The following is a 23,677-nucleotide window of genomic DNA, read 5'->3' as shown; positions in this document are numbered from 1 at the left end:
CTGCACTTGCACACGTCCTGAAATTTGGTGTAGCCCAACGTGTCGATGGCTTCTACTGCTTGTACCACCGCTTGCCTCGGGACACTGTAGAACAGGTCCTTCACGTCGATTGAAAAACAAGACGTCGGCGGGCTACTCTTTAGTGTTGCAATAACTTCGTCAGAGTTGCGGATCAAGAACGGGTCGTCGAAGGGTAAAGAGTTCAAGCAGGCCTGAAGGTAGTCCGCGACGCATCTTTGCCATGTTCCGCGATCTTCAATAATCGTCCTAAAAGGAATTCCCTCTTTGTGGGTTTTTACCGTGAAAAATGGCTTCAGAGTGAGTTCTTTGCTCTCTTTCACGCGCTTTGCCAATCTTGTCAAGCCCATGCTTTCACATGTTTTGCCTGCTTCATTTTTCAGTTTTGCAATTGCTTTGTACGTAATGTCGCTTATTGCGAAATTCTTACGGATCGCTTCTTGGGCGGATTTTTCGTATTCAGGAGCGTTCATCACGACAAACACGCCTGTTTTGTCTGAGAGGAGCAGTTTTAGATTTTCTTTCTTGAGGTACCTAGTCACTCTGCTTGTTCCTGCAGGTTTGGGTTTTTCTACTAGGCTCTTTTTTGACACTCCCGTCAAAACTTCTTGGATGCAAGTCACTTTTTCTGGCTCAGGGGTTCTTTCCGCGACTGAGCGTACCATGGCCAGGAACTGTACTGCCGTTACTGGAGGTTCAATTGCGTATTTTGGTCCCTTATTTAGGGTCTGTTGCACATAATCTGGGATGTTTCGACCGGATAGGTTGACAGCACCGCTTCCTTGAGGCTTACGCTTTTCTCTTCTAGGGAGGCTCTTGAATGAGCCTTTCCACAAGCTTTCGGCATGCAACTCTGCCAAGTTGTAGAAATACCTGATCATTGCTGTTGAAGCCGCCGGGTCCATTGTTTCCTCGCATATCGCCGCAATGTGGTCTCGGAAGAGGCGAATCTGTCGCCACGTTTCCGCTCGGAGTATCTTGCAGAGGCGTCTTGCCGTTCTTTCGGTAGGGGCGACGTTTCCGCGTAGACCAGCCAACACAGGTGAAGATAGACCGTTCTTCAGGGCGTACGTGAGGGTGCGAGTTCTGTGCCTGGCCTTCGCAATGTTGTCGACGAAATATAAGCTACGAGGAAGCGGAGGAATGTTAGGGATGTAGAAGCCCGATGTACTCGAAATAACATTTAGTAAAGCAATGAAGGGGGCTAGTTAGAAGTAATCCTGTTAGAAGTAACTCAACTTGGACCAACTGGTAGATTACGCCGCGCCACCCTAACGCATTTTACGCTAACCTAACCTAACCTAACCTAAACCTAACCTAAACCTAACCTAAACGTGTGGCATTCAAAGACAATAATGCTCATGGCGTTACATCAGTCAGTGGCGTTCAAGCGCGGTTGCTAAGGCGCTGTGCATTTATTTCACTCAAAGGGGACCACTCAAGAATGCTCCTGAAAAGTCGCGGACATCAGCATATGAAAAGCCTGCAAAGAGAAAAGATACTGCAGCAGGAGAGCAGGCCGGGCCTCTACTACGGTCCTTACTGCTCCCCTAGAAAAATCAGTTTCCTTTTTTTTTTTTTTTTTTTGAGGTAGAGCCCCGTATGGGGGTCAAAAAAGGTTTAATTCCGTATGACTGAGTGAGCACTAGTGCCGCAGGCGCGATAAAGTCTGTCCGACGTACCTTCAGACACAGCGATCACCAAATGGGGCGTTTGTGCCCACTGTCTCACCGCGCGGGCAGCTAGAGTCGGAGCGTAAACGGACTCGACGCCACTCCGCAATGGCGGCATTCCTAGGGGACAAACGCATACAACAGACTAAGAAACCTCCTCCGTGTTGCCCAGACAGAGTCATACATTCAAGAAGCCAAAGCCCCCAGATTTTCTTTCTCGCGCCCGCTCTTACTCGCGCCTGCACACAGACATCGGGCGATCCCTCAAATGAATGTCTCGTGTCATTCACTTCTCGCCTTTCACTAGGGTCAGAAATTCTACGAGGGGCGGGTATATGCTGTATTCGCAAGCCCGAGCTCTACCTCGGATACAGCGTAGTGCAAGCATGAACAAGCACCAGTCATCGGACGCAGATGACCTTATCACACGTATCAGCTAACTATAAAAAGAAAGGTGCGGCCCCGACCCACAAACAGAACTCTCTTTTGTTCTTATCCCAAGACACAATGACCAGGTAAGGTTACAGTTTTTAGCCTAAGTGCAGAATAGCGGTATTTAGCTTCTAAAACTAAGACATACGTCACTGCTGATGTATTGTGAGGTGCTAGATGTGATATACTACAACACGGTTCGCACTGCGGAGTTGCCTATGGAGCAGGCACGTACCTAGGATATTTTTTCGAGGGGGGGGGCAACCCAAGATAACGCTTCCTATGCAAATGAGGGGGGGGGGGGTGGAGGTAGTTTTACTAGTACAAATGTGAATAATGCCCACCATTCGCCTTAAGGAGGCGTAAATCCGCAAAAGAGAATTGAAATAAGGTGTACCTCACAGGTACGCCTGTGAGATACACCACTCCTTTACTTGGCAAACAAGGAAGCCAATCAAATGGACTCGCGCGTGTCAGAAGCTCAGGAAGAACGCTCGCAAGAACAAGTAAACAAGCGAAAGTAAAAAAGAAAGATTTCTAGTAGCACTTTTGCAATTAGCCCTAGAAGAACTATAGGGAAAGATATATGTTTGCGGAACAATCACAGTTCTTTTGGATCCCTCATTTACTGCTCTACCAATTTAAGTGCCAAAACCGACCCGTGTTGCAATTTGGGAAGTTGTGTAACGATGCGCGGTCACCAGTCCCGTACAACCGCGTAGAGCGCAGGACGCTGAGGTTCTAGAAGTACTGCGCCCGCCGCGGAAGGTTAGAAAAACATTCACATTAGCACAGCAGAGAAGTGGCTACTTATAACTGTAGAAGCGTGATTCAATACACACGGCATTATTCTCCACTTCCGGCTGCCTTTTTTCTACTTCCTTTTTAAATAAAGAGATGTTGATCCATAAATATTTTCACAAGCAGTTAAATTTGTTAATTTTCGCTTTTCCTTCCTGTTTGGCTGTTTCCTTGGCTCTCTCCCTAAGTAGATGGCTTACTTTCTCAACTTCCTTCCAGTTGGCGATTTTGCACGAAAAGTGCTGTAAAATTAGGGAAAAGCGAGACGAGGTAACGAGTGACAATCATATTATTTATGGTTTTACCGGTTATTGCAGGGTTTGATGATGGACGCTGTCTCGCATTATTTATATTCCTCCTTATCTGACTCATATCGCGGGTATGTGCTTCCGAGGATCTGCCAGAGTCGCGGCGAGCCGTCACTCGAGGAAATAATGAAGCAAAAGGAAAAGTTAAACGCAACTGGCATTTTCTCCGGCCGCAACTCGTTCCTCGAGCATACAGACCAGCTGACTACGAACCGAATCCCTTTCCTGGTCCCTGGATCTGTCTAAACAAAGAAGGTTGAACTAACAAAGCAACAGCGATGCGCGTGATCGTTGAATAGATGGTGACAACTGAACTCATCTCGTGTTAATCGCGCTGGCACCGGATCGATGAGAAAACTGGCCTTCACGCCCCAGGAGATACCGATAACTACCGCCATCCAAAAGGAGTGAAAAAATCGACAACCATTCCACTCTCTGAAGATGGAATGGCAGCGACAGCTGACGACAGTCAGAGCTCTCAAACGAAAAGCAAAGTGCTTCACCATGTATGGGGAGTGCATAACGCCTGGTTCACCTCCGCCGTGGGTCGGCACGGCATTGCGCTACCTTTGGATGGACCCACGTATGCGGAGCGCTCAACGCCTGCTTCACCTCCGCCGCGGGTATTGCACTGTCTTCGGTATCGGCCGGGTTGACCCGCGGCGGAGGTGAAGCAGGCATTAAGCACTCCCCATACGTGGGCCGGGCCCACAGGGGTATGCGCCATTGAGCTTGGACCCTTTTTGCACTATCACCAGGATCGGCCCACATGATGATTTTTTCGGTTTACGGATGATGAAAAAACTATGTTAGGTTAGTCATATACAGCTCTCGCTGTAAAAGGCATCACAATGTTGATTTTTGAATAGGTTGATTTTTCAGCGCTTTAGGAAAGTGTGTGAGGAGTGATGGTGTGGGCGGGGAGGCAGGCCCCCCTTCCTGGGTACGTGCCTGCTATGGAAGTCGAAAACAGTCGAGTATCGTACTTGTACCAGTGGAGCAACGCTGCGAAGAAGTGTCCGCTTTACACAAACACCTCCGTTTTTTAAACATCCTGCGCGCTTGAAAGGCTCTTTGTCATTAAAAAAATCTGATTCGGCTCGCTGGGCAGGCCGAACGTTGGCACGCACAGCGCAGCGATTTCCGCGGTTTCGTCCACGAAGTCCTTGACACCAATCAAAATAAAGTAATCGGTAGCAAGGACTCTTTCGGCTTCAACGAAACACCATGATTCGACCCCACGAAGGAAAAACCGTGAGCGCAACATCAAGCGATATAGCCGCCGTGAACCTGGATGTCGTAGCCATCTTTGTTTAATTTGACAGTGTTGCCAGCGCAAGTAACGGATTCTGGAGTTGCCAATACACTCTATTGGGGGAACTTCCCCCTGTTTAGGGGAAGTTTAGGCTGCCGACGAAGCATAGAGCGTCGTCCTCCGTAGTACCTAAGCAAAGGCACATAGATCCCCTAGCGAAAAGCCCCAGATTTCTCTTTAGGGACTTCTCGGGTCAGGCAAACTCGAGAAAGAAAGGTTGCGCAAAAAAAAAGGAAGGCATGAACGTAAAAAATATATATAAAACAAAAGTAGAAACCCACTCTACTTGCTCTGCAAAGCAGTGTGGCGCCATCTAGCGATGCTTAGCTCAGTGACACATATTGATTGGTCGGAGCTGCTGCGTGCGCAGCCGCGAGGTGACGCAGGCGTCGTGGGCTTTCAGCGCATTTCAGCACAATGCTTCTGGCTATCGCCACCAGCTGTCACTGTCTCAATACATTGACAAAATTGGCTAGGCTCCCTCTCCGCTGTGTTCTCTCACCTCAGTTCTAAAGAAGATACAGCGCTGTAACCATTACGCCATTTAGTATACCCAATAATACATATTTATCATGTTGTCTTATAAAGATACTTCGTGATCCCATATGACGTAAAGTGTTAGATGTAGATATTACGAGACCTATATGCTTTACACAGTAGCGGTCCGCCTAACGGTCTGGTCTTTTCGTGCGCTCCTAGTAATCGATTTGGCAGTCGGCACGGCATTTAAATTTTAGCTACAGTTCATCAAAGAAAATATTGATTTATATAACTTGCATCGAAACTTTATTGTGGCTCTCCAGGAAATCGCTCAGGGAGCAAGGATACCTAGACAGAAGATAGAGGCAGGATCATAATGTCCTGCCTAGGCTGTCTAATGGATTGGTGTTAAAGAAAACAGCGTGAGAGAGAGAGAAAGGAAAGCAGGCTGGCAGGCTTATTATAATGCACCTGGTTTGCGATCTTACAGAGATCTCATTCGTGGCCCAGCTCTTAGGCTCAGCCGCAGTTATTTGACTAACAGAACCCAAGTTGTAAATTTCGGAGGTTCACTTTCACGTACTAAATCAGTCACTAAGGGTGTCCCACAAGGCTCACTTTTAGGCCCTTTACTTTTCCTGGTGTACATTAGTGATCTTCCTCATTGTTTAACCAGTACTTCGTCTATTCTATATGCTGACGACACGACTATATTTACTAATAGCAAATGCATAAATACTGTAATAAAACGACTAAATTCTGACCTAAGCAACATATCTGCGTGGTGCACGAGTAACAAACTTCACATCAACCCTTCGAAAACTCAGTTTATGCTTTTTCATACACATAAACGCGTCATCGCGCCCGCGCCACCGCTCGTCTTACAAACTCATGTTCTCTCACCTGCACATGAAGTTGTCTTCCTTGGCGTCAAACTTGACCCCCAACTTAAGTTTAACTTGCATGCTGACATGGTCTAAAAAAATTGCCTTTGGAATAAGAGTACTAATCCTAACGCGCTCGTATTTTCCACAAAAGGTTAGAACTTCACTTTATTACGCATTTATTCATTGTCACTTGCAATACTGCATCTCAGTTTGGGGAAACACATATTGCTCGCACATAATACATCTACAACATTTACAAAATCAAGCCTTGAGGATCATTAATTTCTCTAGTTACATGTCACATGCAGTACCAATTTTCAGTTCCTTAAAAATACTACCATTACGTTACATGCTCCAGCTCAAATTGGTTTTACTAATATAAAGCACACTAAATCATGAAATAATTTTAGATGAATTTAGTAACTCTGCTCTTACCAACACTAACAATACGAGATTTTCCTCTAACAACAATTTTTTACTCCCTCGAATAAACACTAATTATGGAATGTTTACTTCCCTTTTTTCGGCCATTAAATACTGGAACAAACTACCACCCCATATTAAAGCCTGCCGCACAACCTTAACATTCAGGAGAGATATGAAGAAATATTTAATAACGACACTACTGGCTACTGATTCATTACTATAAGTATATATTGTGTACAAATCTATCTCCCAGTTTTCAATGATTCTGTACTTACCTATTGTATCGACAGCTTTTATTTATTTGTTATTCTATATCTTCCTTTGTCTTCTTTTTTCTCCTTTCTTAGGCATTTTAAATTTTTTGTCGCATAGTCTATATAACATTTGTACTTTGCGTATTGCAAGCATATATTTGTTTCTAATTATCTGTTACATCAACCCCGTGTTCTTTGACATGTGTCATTCCTACGTTTCCATAACGTGTCAATTACTACATATCTATTTATTCATACGCTGTATCGGTTTCATTTGCTTGTGTTTTGAACTTCAATTATGGTAAGCAACTTTTTGTATTTGTTTATTTTTTCATTAACTTCGTGTTTTCTGATGTCTGTCGCTGCTATGTTGCCATAATGTAATAATTCATGCAATGTTAAATTACTAGTAGGAGGTCCCCCTGACAGTTCTTGTAACTCCGGGACCTCCTTCTGTACTAATGATTAATGATGAAATAAATACATCTCTGAATAGGATGTATGCTTACACAAACGAACCTCTAAGAGGAAAGAAAATGAAAAAGGCATGGAGGAAAGAAGCAGGGTATGCAAAAATAATTTACTAGAAGCACTGATTGTGCTATTATAGTAGCACGTCTTAAAAGTGCGCAGTCAAGAGGGACGGGATGATACAAACGGTAGCCATCTGCCTCTTGTAGAAAACACTCACGAGCGATCAGACAAACGCACTTCATGGCCCTGCTGCAAATAGAGGTCGTCTGGGGGAGTTTTCTTACCGGCATAACATGTTAATGTAACACTTGCCAAATTAAAGTGTATTATACATGAGGCATAAAAAAAAAACATTGTTCTACCTATACGCCACGCTACCACTGTTTTGAGGGAGGTAGGGGCCAAATACTGCAACAGGGAGGCCAATTCCTTCCTCGCTGTTTATGTTCCCTGCAACTGCCGTGATGGGCTTCAGACATGACCGCGTTTGATGAGTGCCGCTCGGGTGGAAAAGGTGTCGGTAGTTTCTTCAAGGCTAGGTCCGCCTGCAGCTGACCATAATCTTCCTGATATACTTGCTTCTGAGAAATGACAAATGGACCACCTCGCTTTCGCGGAAACAGACCAACTTTGGAAAACGAAAGTAAATTTCACATTCGCTTCTTCTTTCTTTTCTTTCAGCCCCAAGCAACCCCCCAACAGACATCAAGATCGAGCCGACGAGTTCTAAATCAATAAAGATCAAATGGAAGGTTTGTAGTATTATATTACTTTGGAATTTCGGTCTGCTGAATCCCCTTTGGTAGTCCCGTAGGAATACGGCAGGAAGACTCTGGATAATTTAGTGGGTGCAGCTGGCGACAAAAAAAATGCATTACTAGAGAAACCGAATGGGTACCTAGAGAAAAATTCATTTTATTGTTAATGCGCGACAAGAACCTTACATCAGGCTCCTGCCAGTTAGAAAAACATATTGCAATGTTAATGATACTATCTTATCTTACTTCTGGGAGAGGTTACGCGCAGCCAAGTGTGACTGCTCTGAAGAATTCAGTTGGCCGTTGTTACCCACCGCTACGCACACCTCTCCGGCCCGTCGAACTCACCTATTTTGAACGCTGTCAGGCGCCTGAAACGCTATGCCACATATTATGTGATTGCCCAGAATATATGCTGCAGAGATGGACGCTGGCGAGTTTCATAGGCAACGTTGGCCGGCAACCACGATCGGAGGGCGATATTTTAAGCCTATGGCCTCCTGATATTGCGAGTGCAAGGCAGACAAGGAAGGCGCTGTTGAAGTTTATGCATGACGCGGAACTACACTAATGGTTTACAAGGGTTGCAATGAGGGCTTGTTGGTATGTCATCTTGAGTAGGTATACGGTAGCGCTACTAAATGACAGGACGAAAGAAGACACACAGGGACTCAAATAGTGCGTGTCCATGTGTGTCTTCTTTCGTGTTTTTTTTTAAATCATGCTTCCTTAAACCTATTAGAGACTAATGGCTTTTGTAGTTCCCCTGTATCATGTAGACGCACATTCACTGCTCCTCTTCTCTTCGTCATCACCCATTCCTATACTTTCGCTGCCCTTGCCTCTTACCCTGTGCAGAGTAGCAGGCTAGATCGCACCATCTCAGGTCGACCTCTCTGCCTCTCCCATAAATAAAATATTCCTCTCTATCTTTCTCTATGGAGGAATGCTTGCTCGCTAATTATGCGCAGAGTTTACTTGAATCAAGAAAGTAGCAGCGCGATCTTGAGACACAGAGCCAGACCAGATTAACGTTGACATGGGCTCAAAGGCGTCCACGCTTGGTCGTTTAAAGCCACTGATGGTCTGCTTACACACCTGTCACCATATTTCTTAATATAGTAGGCCTCAGAAATTTCCTGCGTTCCCTGATCGTGGTGGCGATCTAGCACATTTGCCTCTTCAAACCGAGGTTGCACTGCAACACTAGCTTAGATGTTCTTCCATTAGTTCAGTCGTTTGTGTGTTCCTCCAGCCTTTTGTTTGTAAAGCGCTTTTGCTGGCCCTTCGTTTGCTAACGCTTTGTGATTGTCCTCCCGCGCTTCGCAGTTTCGTGTTGCAAAGATAACGCCATCAACTCATTTCAACTCGCCCAAATCGCTGTTCTTACCCGTGGGCGCGCAATAATAACAGCTGCGTGATGGAAATGGCAGTGGCATTAGCAAGAGCTTGTGTCTGTGACGCGTTTTGTAATATTACATTTCATCTTCACTTGGTTTTATTTCGTGCACGTAAACTTTGAACACATATCTCGCGGCCTTCTCACTACAACAAGGAATGTTTTTGCACTTAAGACGTTTGTTTCGTTTTTTATAGGCTCCGCCGTCTCAGGAACGACGGAGCCCTGTGAAAGGATATTATCTGGGCTACAAGCTGCACCGTTCCGGGGAACAGTACGTCTACAAAACCCTGGAGAGCTCAAGGAATAGTGACACGGAGGAGTTCACGCTCAACAACCTCCGTCGGAACACCGAGTACTCCATACGCCTGCAGGCCTTCAACTCTGCCGGATCTGGACCAGCCAGTGAGGAGATAGTGGCGAAGACCCTGGAACATGGTGCGAACGACATACATATTGCATTAAGTTTAACAAGCTTTATGTTTAACATTGCTTGGATCTCAGTCGGCGGATGCTGTTGCTACCAAATGAGAACAACGCTGTACAAAGGAAGCAACATATTGCAACCATGACTCTCGGTGGCGTCAATGCATTCTTGCAAAGCTGGGTGTATCACTCCGTCTGCATTGCGGTTCTCTGATTGGGTGCAAAGCAACCATCCCTTAGTCAGTGGCTAGAATGCGGTTTTGTTAGCAGCTTCAATGTGGCTACTAAATGACCGTTAGCGTAAACGTGATGGTACCCAACGTTAATGACTGTCACTAATAATACTTACAGTAATGTTAGTAGAGAGGAGTGATTACTGTCAACATTACAGTAAAACAAAGCACTTCTCTAAAGGTCTTCAGGGATTATGATATTTATTTTTTTGCTTTGCGACAGTGGATACAATAGTTGTGAGGTAATGCAAGGATTTCACATTATTGCGAAGGCTGATCTTAGCTGGCAAGTGATGCGCCAATGTTTCGCGACTTGCGTGTAGACGTGTACAGATATTTATATATATGGGTAATTTGTAGCATGGTGCGCTACATTTTTGTCTTCGCCTTAGAGGTCAGGGAGGAATCAGTAATCCTTCACATTAAGAACCTGACATGCTACTGATTTATTTTATAGGCAAAGAACACATTCATTTAACAAGTGACTGATTTAATATATTTTTACACGTGTAAGGTTGCACTGCAGAAACCATTTATTTTATTAAAGCGAAGTTTTTTAACATATGGGAAAATAGCCCTTCTAAATGAGACTCAGTAACACATTTACGAAGTACCAGTGCTTAAAAAAGGGTCACTCAGTAACGCATGTATTTTGTTAATAAATAATGGCTAATGACTTCAATGAGAATAAGTGATGAGGCCTAGCAAAAGAGATATTTCGAGATGAAGGAAAGTTACAATGATGATATTAATGTAAGAATTCTTGTGCATAGAACATGAATAATTAAGGTATACAAAGGCGGCGTCCTCCCTTGAACCATATTTCAATGGATCGCCTCCAGCACCTACGATCCCCCCCCCGTTTTAGACAATTCGTGTACAACACAGCTTTCTGGTGATTGCCACTTCAGAGTCCCGAGTGCGCACCATCATTCTCCTTTCTGGGTTCACGGTCACGCTTTTACCGACAGGAACAGATACCAGTAGAGTTCTCTTGGCTGTTCGAAATTAATTAACTTTCAATTCTCACGCCATAGCAGCCGATAGATCGAACGGGTATATAGCAGTGACAGTGAAGGGGGACAGCTTCAATTTTACAATGAACACGGCACCTCGGGCTACACTTGAAGTGCATCGGCTGCAGGACATTCTATATGGAACACCAAGGCCGCACATACTAATTGGGGCCTTCAACGCACATAATCCTGGCCTGGGCGGTAAGAGGTATTCAGTCCGCGGTCGTCGCCTTTGTTTATTTAGGACATCAAAATACCCTGGAAGTTCTTAACGACGGGCAGCCAACCTTCTACAAGGGAGACAGAGCCAGAACAATCGACGTCACCATGACCTCTTCGCGCCTCATGTCTACGGCAACCTCGCTCGCAGACATTGAAAGTCATGGCAGTGACTACTTACCAACCTACATCTCTTTGGGCTGTTCTACGTGGAACACACAAAGAAAGGCTACAATCGTGAATTCAGACCTATATGGTTTACGTACGAGAAGATTGTTGGTGCGCTAAGTGGAATGAAAGAAGCAGCACTATACATCTGAAACCACATCGAACTCATTGAAAGGCTGGCATTGAGAATCAGAAGCTCCAGATAATGCGCCGCAAATGTGAAAGAGGTGCGCGAAGGACATTGTCTGCAGATGCCACTCACGACGTTAGGCCAATGAAAAGTTATATGCAACGTATAATCTGGACAGCTGAAAAGCAGGCAATGGGAGACCTTCTGCTCCTGACTTGATCCCAGTCCAGCACTGTCAAGAATGTGGAGCATTGTGTACGTCCTGAGAGCTCCGTAGACCCAACTTCATGCTTTTAGTTAAGTTGCACAGTCCCGTAACATCAACAAGGTGGACGTAATGGAGGCTTTTTGCTCCAAGATCACTGCTCCATCGGCGCTCGTATGTTTTCCCTAAGCTGCACAGAAGGTTCCCGCGACAGTGAACACTGCTTCAACACACGAATCTTTTTCGATCCCGGAGCTTCCGGGCGCGTTGGCGTCGGTGAACAAGGCGCCATCTCCTGGTCCTGACTAGATCAGCTACGCCTATTGGTCTTTTTTGCCATCTTTAATGCCAGTTGAGAGAGTGGACGCTTCGAGTCTCGCGGGAAGCCGGCTCGTGTCATCCCTGTGCTCTACAGACTGGCAGGTCTCCAACAAACATGAACTCCCATCACCCGATACCTCTTCTCAGCTGCGTATGAATGCTTATAGAGGAGACCGCAATGAAGCGCCTAGACTGGGTGCTGATGGGTATGAATGTCTGGCCTTCTGCAAATTTCAGTGTTCAGAAAGGCTGGAGCAGCCTAGACAATGTGCTTATGCTTGCTAAGTGCGTCGAACTCAACAAAGCTGCACAAAACATTACTATCGTCATATTCGGTTACATCAACGGATCATTCGACAACGTGACTCACGAGGCTATCTATCTTATGTGATCCGAGGACTGTGGGAATTGATGGTTGCAGGTACCACAGGATCTCAGACTACCTCACCCATCGTTTAGTCTACATTTCCACAAAAGATGGTAACATGGCCCCGCACACAGTGCAACGAGGAGGTCCCCCAGGGGGATGTATTAAGTCCGACTGTGTTTGAAATCTCTCTCATTAGCCTTAGGAAGCACATTTATGTGTGCATCGTTGGAAATCTCCTTAAATGTAGATGATATCCGAATATGTAGCTGTAGTAGAGGGAAGTGTAACCTGCCTACAAGCTTGCAGAAGGCCATACATTTTATTCAGACATTTCCATTGGCACGGGGTTTAAATATTTCACAAGTGTGCCACCATTGCCCTCACTAAGCGGGATGTCTCTCGCTACCCGTTAATGGCTTCGCACTCTCCCATTCGGTGTGAGCCACGCATACCTACCAACTGTCCCAAATTTTACACTGGAGCTGTAAATGTCTCCCCCGCCATACATTTGTCAATGTCTGTGCTTCAAGTCTACCACGCCCTCTATGAGGAGGCAAGGCAAAACAGTAAGGCATGTGTTGACACCTGGCGTAGTAGGAGGAAGGCTGAGAGGCCACCCAATGCATAGTTTCATGCAATAACTACTAGAGGGAGGTCTAGCGCTAGTGTCTACTGGAGCTGCAATCGGGGCAGTTCAGCCAGCATAGGAATTATGGGAGCTACATAAATTTACCTAAACTTCGTCCTTCCCTTCATTTATGTAAATTCGTCATTTTCAACAAAGTGTTGTGTGATAGATGATTGAAGAAATATTATTAATATCATCCGCCGGCAGGATTCGGGACCTCTAGCACAGAATCCTGACACTGAAGCCACTACGCCACGGACGCATACACCGGCAAGCAGCATAGAACGCCCTTACGAATTTCTTGCGGGCAAGCCAGCGTCTTGAAATGGTTGGCGCATTTCAATTGGACCCGTCAACAGGTTAGCGCCTATCACTCGTAGTAGCCATTGTGCGTGTTCGCAGAGTATTTGAGAGACGTGGAAGGGAAAAGCCCCCAATATAAGTAAACTGTTGCACTCAGTGGTCTGCTTTGCCTTTTTTACAGCTCCGCTGATAGCCTACGTTAACAGAGTGCAATGGCTGGGCATGTTTTTTGTAAACTTGGAATTCAGGATTGTGTTACTTATCTTACTTATGTTGCATAATGTTTCACAAAAACTGCTGTAGCGGAAAAGCAAGTTTCACTCGTCGGTCTCTAAACCTCCCGCTGGAAGTTTTCCAGTGGTGACAAGGTTTAAGAAAGCTGCTTGCTTTAGGCAAGTTTATACAGGCAAGTTCTTGAAGTGGGCAAAATCTGCAACGACATAGTCGCTGAAAGACTTATTGCGTTGTAAAAAGAATGTGTTGCTTGTCGGTCTCGGCTCCAAACTTGGTGCTGATGCCTGTGTGCTACGTTTAAGGCTAAACTATCATTATTATAGTGCGTACGTATTTCACAAAAAGCGCATGCTCAAGACAAGCTTTAATCAAATACGTGCTACCCTCCTCCACCTCCCACTCTCCACCCTCTAGTTTCATGTCCCAAGGATATTTATGAATTTCGGTGTTTACAGGCTGGCAGGGCACAAGTTTCTGCATGTGAAATTCGACAGACTAGTGATATGGACACTTCATGTTCGAATATTAATTTAAAAAATTCGCTCATAGGCGAACACCGCTATGCATTAAAGCAACACTGGTGGCTGCTCTATGAATGCTTTACTAGACATGTATACGGCTCTCCTTGAAGATCTCCTATGATACTGCCTTCCCATGTTACAGTGCATTTCCCAAACCAACATAAAATTATCACTGGTATGCGAGCTAAAGCCCTGAGCGTGCGTCTAGGCTTACAGAAAAACACAAGTGTAGGAACCCTTCCTGAAACCAGATACTTGCCTGCTCCAGTGCTTTTGCAGCAAGATTGTTTGCAAGCTCATGTTCGCTTTGTAGCCAGATTGCCGGGTCATCCACCTGAAGCAGAGGTGTATTACCATTGCGAATTATGAAAGCCTTTCTATGCAAGACGCCGGGACAGAACCACCGTGACAAGCCACTGTGACGGAGTCACCCCGACACAGTCACTGCGACAAAGCCACTTTGGCTGAACCACTGTAACGGAGTCTTTATGACCGAGATACCACGACAAAGAAACCGTTACAGAGCCACCGTGGAAATTTCCGTCGTCGTCATCAGATATATCTTCAACGCGCATCACCAGCTTTGGGACTTGGGTGTCACGACGCTTCGTTGCATACACAGTGATTATTTCCTTTCGCTTTTACTCTTTCTGTTCCCCCTTTCCTTTACCCCAAGTGTAGGGTAGCAAACCGGGCGCTCATTTCTTTAATATCCCGGCCTTTCCTTTCTTTCCTATCTCTCTCTCTCTCCCTCTCTCCGTTGTCGTAAATTGTCACGTCAGTAGCTGGTTTCAGGAGCAAGAGAAATATTCCCGCGCCAGTGGTCACATACTTCGCTCTCGAGCATATTGACGCAGGAAAAATGCAGGCGCAGAGATATAAAGAGGTGTGTATTTACTGAAGGTAGAAATGTCACCTAAGCAGAAGCCATGGTCTTCGTCGTCTCCTTCTTGAGAAGTCTTCTTCGTTCTCTTCCCCGCAATGATATTAACGCCGCCTACAGGGCTCACAATCATATTTACAGTCACCTGCCGTTGCAGCTACATCATCTGTCACTGGCGTATGTATTCCTTCTGCGAGTGTCACCATCTCAGCCACTTCCAGTCACCACACTTCAACTACAGCTACTTAATTAGCTGCCCTGCGCGCATCGCATACCAGAGAGCTCTGCCTTGGTTTATCTTCTCCGACTCACGAGTGGTACTGCAGCCCCTGAAGTCATCACGCGCGCAGGATCAACTCATCATGGACATCGGGGGCCTATCTATTAAAACCTGCGAAGTGCATCACAACGTTGTGTTGTAGTAGGCTGGTAACCACTGCAACACAACGTTGTGATGCGCTTCGCAGGTGGCACACACACACACACACACACACACACACACACACACACACACACACACACACACACACACGCACACACACACACACACACACACACACACACACACACACACACACACACACACACACACACACACACACACACACACACACACACACGCACGCACACACGCACACGCACACACACACACACACACACACACACATATATATATATATATATATATATATATATATATGCGCACGTGGTACTCTAAGTAATGTCGTAGTTATTAGGTCCTTCTTTCTGCCTTCAACACAGACCACTTTGAACCTTGGAGCGGCCGACGCGCCATCTCTCGCAGGTGGCGCAAAAATTATTTCGGGAGGGTATTGATTGCTGTGAAGAGCTACCGGCAGATGGCGTAATGGTTGGTGGTTGGGAAGAAACGGAAGTTCATTCTTGGGATAAAGGACTCGCTCCAGTTCAAGATACTAGTGAGCATGTACAGAGCCATCCAAAAGCAGGAAGAAAATATAAACTTCGAAAATGTATTTATCCTTGACATTTTTGCTAAAGCAGTCCTAATTTATGCGCGGCGAAAAACCGGGAAGTATATATAGGGCCATACGTCCGCAGTTTCACAAAACACACTTAGTAATGGCCCACGCGGAGTGGCGTGGAAAGCATTTTCTGTTTTCATGTTCTCCGATATTACCAACGCTGACCCAGCAGAATAATCACAGGGGCCACGTAGTTTCTAAACTTTGAGAATGAAGCTTTCAAAATTTTTGTATGTTCACACTCATGTGCATCCACTCGTTTAGTTCCCGCTCTTTCTGTTGTGCTGGACGGTGTAAACAGTTTTGCATCATGGTTATAATGTTAGGAGCCCCGTGATAATATACTACGTGAATTTTCAAATACTAAACATGTTGATGAAAAGAACGTGAATCATGGCTGCAATAACGCAGTATACGTGCACAATTTTATTCTTAATTTTACCATAATGTAACCCTTCTTCTTTAGCTTTAAAGCCAGCTTATTTTATTTTTTTAGGAACCATCGCCTCCGTTTACAGTTTGCTCAAGAATCGTTCCCAAATTTTGCTGCTCTATCATAATAATGCTCCCATGTTCCCATGCGTTTTACCATTATGTATCAGTGCCATTGTAAGCTTACAAACACGTGTACGAGAAACAAGGCATATGGTGCTTCAGCCTGTAACATTCATGGATAGATGCCTTCTCACTGATCGTAATGAGTGTGCAAGAAACAGAAAACAAACACAATGGCAATTTGTTCTTCACACAGTCAATGTCTCGAAGGCAAATTAACATTTAGAATCACTACTGTGTAGAACGCATCGTAAAACGCAGCGTTAAAATCCTCATCGCGATAACTGTTGGAAAAAGAATAAGAACATGCATTGGAATATTTTCAGACTGTGCCTAAATCCATGTGGCATCAAGACACAAATTTAGTTTTTCCTATGGACGATGTATGTTAATGTTTCCGTAGCTGTGTTTTATTTTTGTCCTTGCTGTAAAGTTGGAACATTGCGTTCATGAAACGAAGTACAAGTTCGGTCCAGGTGCGCTACTCTTATTCGTTTACGGTGTCGTGACGGCTTGTGCGTCCTTGGTGATGCTTGCAGCCTTGCTAATGTTTTCTTACTCCCTAGCTAGATTAACGAAAAAGAAAAGACGTGTCGAGATAAAGGACAACAGTGTTGCAGGAAACAACCTAAGCGGAGCAAGGGGCAATATTGAAGCGCGTCTTTTGTTGCTTCAAGTGGAGAAAGGATCCATACAGCGATGGCGCTACGCAGCGAAGGCGCTTACTACACCCACGGAAGCGCTGTTATCGCTCCAGAGCTAAGGAAAGTACGAAGTGTATGTCCAACGCTTCTGCTGCCTCACCCACTCATCTCGCATGCTGCTGATGCGGCACAGTTATCCTCCCCTTCCCCCTTCACCTTGTAAGCGCAGCTCGGAAAGTTAAGGTTCCTACGAGCTTCCGCAATCTTCTCTTCTCAGGCTCCAGGAAATGAAGCGAGAACGTTGCTTAGGCCGGACGCCAGGGATGCTTGCTAAAAAAAGATAGGAGTGCTTCAACGCAGCTGAAAGTTCACAAAGGTCTCGGCGCGGGGATCTCTATAGTACATTGTTAAGCGGCGCTTGCTTGCCGCTGCCGATCAGGTTGCGCGCTTGGGGGGGATATGAGATGGAAAGACGAGACAATGAAGGCTGGCTGCTTAATGACTGCTCCTTTTTCTTAAATTAAAGAGCGTCATTTCTAAAGGCTGATGTTTGGCTATGTTATTCCTTCTTTGTTTCTTTCTTGCCGGCACGGTTTTGCCTCAAGACCCGCCCAGCCCTCCTATGATTCGAGTTCAGTCGACGACCGCAACATCGGTACATCTGCTGTGGGAGCCACCCGACATTCCCGTCACTGGTACGGAACTCGTGCATTTCACACAATTTCGGCGCGTTGTTCGGCAGAGTTATTGCTATAGAGATCAAGGCACGCAGGAAATGTTTGACTTTCAAGTAGTATGTGCGACGTATTGGACTGCCCTTGTTTCTAAGAAAGAGACATTTGCTTTAACGTATTAGTATCCACTTCAGATATCAGTGTGGTAGCAGTACAAAAATCAGACAACTGAAGGAATACTGTAACTTTGCTGAAAAAAAAAAAATAAAGAAGGCCGTGCCAGGGCTGATAGGCAATCAAGTAAACATGCATTTTTTTATTGTGCTCCTTCTTTCTGTGAGTGTGTTGCTTAAGATAGGTTGATACGTGATGTGTTTCCAGCTGCGATGACAATATTAGTCTGAGTTGTCCACTATGTCCTTGCACGTTTTCTGAGTTAAGTATAAAAAGATGCTTGACTGGTGCTTGATGCCCTATTGGCAGGCTACATACTACACTACAAGGAAGAACAGAATGATTGGGTCAAGCAACATGTACCAGGGACGCAGCAAAGCATCGTATTGGAAAACTTGCGATGTGGAACACGTTACCAGCTCTACATGGAGGCATTCAATGACGCTGGAAAAGGGGACCCTACTCAAGTACTCAGTGTCAAGACGGAGGGCACAGGTATGAGCAGCACATGAACTTGACATTATTCTTACAAAATGTCTTCTTTTTTCATATTCCTCCCCCTCAAATGCAACATAGCTGAAAGTGCAGTCCTTGCCAAAAATTTCAAAGCCATCACGTGCTTTTTCGGTTATGTCAGAGCGTTGCGGCAGCTGTGATTTCGTTGTGAAAGAACTATACAGCTTCAGAGTGCGAGCGTCTCTTGGTACCAAGACCGGTGTCAAATTCTGTCACTTTGCAGTCACTTTGAAGCTTTCGTCAAAGGCTGTCTATGAACTGTCACAGTACAGAAGGGCCCCATGCACATCATCTTTTTTAGGCAAGACACCAAAATTTCTTTCACCGAACTGAGCGCCGATGTTTTCACCACCAGCAACAAGTATCATTCAGATTAGTTAGCATAGCACCAAATTGGGCCAATTGCGAGGTAAATAACGCTACCGCTGACTAGCAGCTGGGCGCTTTTATTTAGACGTGCGTATTAAAGAAAAAGAAAGCAAGCATTAAAAACTACGGATGGCTGGACAGTTACGCGTGCATATAAGAATAGCCTCGTATGGCTTGTTACTTATTCCATTGTTGTGCTGTTTATGCTAAGTGATCATGAAACAACTAGCAGAACTGAACGCTTTGATTAGCTTGGCCGCTTACGTTCAACGAGACTGTTTTATTTTGTCATCGTCATCTTCATTATGGCCGTCACCAGCATCTGTACATCGCTTCGGCTTCGTCGTCCGCATAGACAGGCGCATTATTCTTAGGACGCGCACTGGTCCTTTGGGAAGCAGCAGCAGCTTGGTGAGCACTTTCCGGGGCTGAATTACAGGCATGGCACACAGAAATTTCAAGCTCGCACTTCAAAGGTTTTGGGTTGGATTGCCAGGGGGACCGGGAATGTATAATTTGTCTTCCATGCGCATTCCTTTCATCCAGGCGAAAAAGGGGCAACTATGAGACATCGCCGAATTTCGCGACTTTATGTTTATGGTATAGCTACCTTCCCGTATAAAGGCGTCATGCGGTGGTTGCTGCCTTGATAAAACGGACGTTTGTGCGAGTTGGCAAGCCTTATTTGAAACAGAACAGCGTGGTTTTGACGGGGACAAGCAGGGAGTAACGACACGGACAAGCGCTGACTTGCAACTGCAAGTGGCAAGTCAGCGCTCGTCCGTGTCATTTCTCCCTGCTTGTCCCCGACAAAAACGCGCTGTTCTGTTTCAAAAAATTCTGTCTTGAACAACGGGCCGGTCCCTGATGTGGGGCAAATCCACCCCGAAGATGGTATAAGTCGAGGCTTACTTGTATTAAAGCAAAGCTTTATTTGGCCCTCCAACCCACAAATTTGCGGGTGCTCGCAGATCCTCTCTTTTTGAGTAGACGCTGGGGTCCACTTCAAAAAATCTGTCACTCAATGGCAAAATAGCCTGATGATCTAGCCACTAGGCCATAGGTTCATGCATGACAGTAGTGAATAACAATCTTACCATTCTCTCTCTCTACTACAAGCTAGTGCTTGAAGGTGGTAGGCGGGTGCATCACGGCTTATAGCTAGTTTCCTTCTCTGCACCAGTTTTCTCGATCCTTCCTTCGTTGCCACCTAGGCGCCCCGCCGCTTTCGTGACCGGCCCAATTAACCAGTTGTTGTGGTTTGGTTCGGGGAGCAGGCTTAATGTTGGTATTCACAGACGCTTCCGAGGACAGCTAGAAAGAAACAATGACAAGTACGGCCTGTGGGCCCGACACACAAACATATAATCAATGACAAAAATTACAGTTGCAAGAAGCCAAAGCATTGGGCGCGCGAAAAGAATGCAAAGCGTTCGTCCTAGCACAATGAACTCACGATTTTCTGTTTCATGAATCCGGTGTGTTCACTCGCTTGACGAAGTGTTCAAGGAGAAACAGCAGAAGAGCTGTCGCAGATTCTTATGTGTTCGCTGGGCGACGGGAGCAGAAGACTTGTTGTTTCGAGGTCCTCTCGTACGTTGGCGCTCCACCAGGTCCCTCTGGCAGTTGGTGGCCTCCCGAACGTTGGCGTCTGACCAAGCCAACGTGCCTTCTCTAATACGCTTGTTAACCCCGCTTGTCAGCCCCGCCTGGGTCTGCTGACCCTTTCTATACGCTCGAGCACGCGCATATTACCACGTGGTAGGTTCTCTTCCGCGCGCAGAGTGGCGGACGCGATCTAGTTCTTGGCGTCCATCTCAGCACACGAGTACACTAAATTAGGGATCCGCCTAGACCGTAACAGAACATGTTGTAATGCTTGTTCGCCAGGCTACAATAATTCACTTGGTATGCCGGCACTGTCGGCGTCATTCTATCGTCGTCATCATCAAGCCATGCTTGTCTTGATGCTTATTGTCATCAGGCCCACAAGCGCCTGGCTGGGTGTCTTGCTCCTATGGGACGCTGGGGCCCCACAGATGGCGCGTCCCTGCTGTCGCCGTTTTCGGTTTCTTTCTCTGTGATGCGCTCCTGCCTTTGCGCCTGGAAACAACGAGAATCGAGAAGCGCAGTGAAAATTTTGTCGTGAAAGGCGAAACGAAGCAGAGTCGAAGGGTAGCAAAAGACGGCTCGTAACACGATTGCACACTTGGGCATAAAAGAGAAATGGAGCACCATCGATGCGCACCAATATGAAAGCAGCGAAATCGGGCCATGTCATTTACAGCTGTAAGCAAGTACTCTGACTTCGTACAGGACAAGATCGGTTCGGTGCATAATGTTGATATTAGACTAAGCTTTCAGTGAGCCGTGTCTACGGCATTGTAGTGCCACAATCTTACGTTGGGTGAAGCTTTCCCGGATGAAAATGACTGCAGATTGTGCAAGTGCTTTGTTTGCAAATTAGTTCTAAAGGATAACAGTGTTCTTCGTTAAGACCAACGAAATCGTCGCTTGAACCAATACGCCCATTGCCCACAATGTACCCACAATATTTAGTGCGTTTCAGCGAACAACTTTCGCTCTCTAAGTTGCACAACTATTATCCCTAACCAGAGGCAGCTGTTGTCGAGCGCCGCTTCTTTTCGTTCGATTTTACTTATTGCTGGGGTTAAAGGCACGTTGTAACCAGCGGGGTTCACAGGTTTACTGCTAATGAAATTTCGTTAGATACGGTGGCAAGGAAGTACGGCGGCTGAAGTGTAGGCGGAACAAGCGCGACCACACCGCACGGCCTTCCAAGGCGATTTATGGTTCATTACGAAAAAACCAGCCGTCACCGGCGCGCCGCCTGCGACGCATTAGGGGAGGATGTTCTGCACAACAGCAGGGGGCGTGCTGACCCCACTCGCCGGTTCGCTTGCTCAAGCAATGGCGGCAGCGGCAGTAGCAGCGAGCTGATAGCGAAACTAAAATCCTCCCCGCGATGGTACGAGGAGGCCGGCAGAAAGAAAAAAAGACACACACTAAAGAACATTAAATGAATGCGTAGCAGCGGGCAATACGACCCTAATCGCCATGCGTGTCGTCTTTCCACGCGTGCAGCGTACGCCGAACAGCACCACCCTGTGAGTGATGACTCAGGCGCAGCAAATAATTCCCTGAGGTTAATTATTTGAGTGTGTTAACGAGCCCTTCGGCCGGACCCCGAAAAATACCAACGAACGCCCGTTTTCCCGATGCGCTAAGCAGCTTCGGACGTAGCTGGATAGATGGGAGAAGAGGCAGAAAAGAAAAAAAGAAACAGAGAGAGAGAGAGAGAGAGAGGGGTAGCCCTACCGGTGCAAGAGAAACGTAACAAGCAAAAAAGATGTAGAGATCTGGCGCATCAAAGAAAGAGTGAGCAGGGGGTAATGAGAGAAGGAAGGGGGTTAGAGGAGGGCTGCAGAACAGTGGTCCATTAATAATGACCAGGCTAAAGAATTAACGAAGTAGGCAACAACTTTGTTTGTTCTGCCGATCAAGAAGTGCGGCCCGAGTCTGGCCATACGGCTGACGCGGGCGCCTGCCAGTTATGAGGTCCCAGCGGTGGGCTCCGCGAACGCGCTAACGAAGCAGTGAAGCTTGGTCGAAGTGAAGGCAAAACGCAACACGAAGAGAAAAGCGCACTTCCGCAGCGAGTACTGCGTTTCTGTGTACCGCTCGCAAGGCGTCACTTTCGAGGAGGAACAAGTTGAAAGCTAAGCAGCCATAATAATCCTTCGAGCACACGCGTTTCGCTGGATCGCTAACCAGGCCGTCATCCCGAGGGGAGAATAGATGATACCGGTTTCGGAAAGGCCCTTCATGCGAAAAAGTCGGCTGCTGCTACGAGCTACTAAAACTCTCAAGATCTGCTGTCACTACGTATAATGCACGTTCAGTGCCTTCGCCGACACTATCAACAGCAATAGTGATGTCTGTTATTGAGGTAATGCTTCTTTTCCTTAGCGATGGAGCAAACGTCGCGTCACGAGCATTATTTAAAGAGATGGCGAGCTTGTTAAAGAAAGGCGTTGAGATGAAGAGAGACAAATGGTCATTTGCCACAAGATTCAACCGACTTCAAACATTTTCTTGAGTTTTCGATGCCCGATCTGTCGAGCGAAAGACATGAAACCACTGGTCACTTCACGGGCGAGTAGAATGACACAGAAAACCGAGTCTTAACAAAACGTTTACTGATGGTAACACTAAGCCGTCTCAAACTATTAATGGTTACGTCTGCCGGTAGGTGCTATAGCTATGAGCATATTCAAAGGGATTAGAGCTGACCATTTCGATGCCGAGTTCGTGTAATAGAGAAAAATTGTGAACTGGGTACGGGGAAATGAATAATTTTTTTTCTTGGTTCTAAAGGCAACAGAGGGAGCTAACTATGGTGTTGAGGGTTTGGTACAGCAGCAAAACAATGAGGCTCCTTGGCGAGCTCTTTACATAGCTGCTTTTCCCCCAAATGTCCTCGAGAGACCCGTGTTTCAGTAATTACGCGGAAATGTCCACCTCATTTCTGAACGCAAAGCCTTTTTTTCTTCGATTTACAAGACAGCCTTACTTTATATTTCGAATGCATTTGCAGCTGCATACACTCTCGACAGCCTGCGCTAACAAACATTTCTTGGCGCTATCCATTGAGAACGCTTTACTCTGCAAATATTTATCCTGCCACTTGACTGGCAGTGATATATGTCTTACATGGATTACATCCTTATAAAGAAACATTGCACTGCATATAGCTAGTGCACATTGTGCTTTATGGAACGATCAACTGCGAAGTTAGCATCGCTTAAGACCCTAATCAACGGAGGTATTTTGACTGG

General features: G+C 46.0%; 1 protein-coding gene across 3 annotated transcripts in view; it reads left to right on the top strand.

Moving 5' to 3' along the window:
- Positions 1 to 23,677, top strand: part of LOC126536440 (cell adhesion molecule Dscam1-like) — a 549,544-nt gene that overhangs the window by 435,533 nt on the left and 90,334 nt on the right. For all 3 annotated transcript variants that reach the window (XM_050183398.2, XM_050183399.2, XM_055074012.2), the window contains exons 16-19: positions 7,750 to 7,820; positions 9,423 to 9,663; positions 17,691 to 17,780; positions 18,243 to 18,428. In XM_050183398.2, the coding sequence (XP_050039355.1) occupies positions 7,750 to 7,820; positions 9,423 to 9,663; positions 17,691 to 17,780; positions 18,243 to 18,428 (588 nt within the window). The remainder of the gene's footprint in view (positions 1 to 7,749; positions 7,821 to 9,422; positions 9,664 to 17,690; positions 17,781 to 18,242; positions 18,429 to 23,677) is intronic.

This window comes from Dermacentor andersoni, chromosome 4 (genome assembly GCF_023375885.2).
Source record: "Dermacentor andersoni chromosome 4, qqDerAnde1_hic_scaffold, whole genome shotgun sequence".
Classification (NCBI taxonomy): Eukaryota; Metazoa; Arthropoda; class Arachnida; order Ixodida; family Ixodidae; genus Dermacentor; species Dermacentor andersoni.
The sequence above is the reverse complement of the archived record's forward strand: the minus strand, read 5'-3'. Positions and strand labels throughout refer to the sequence as shown.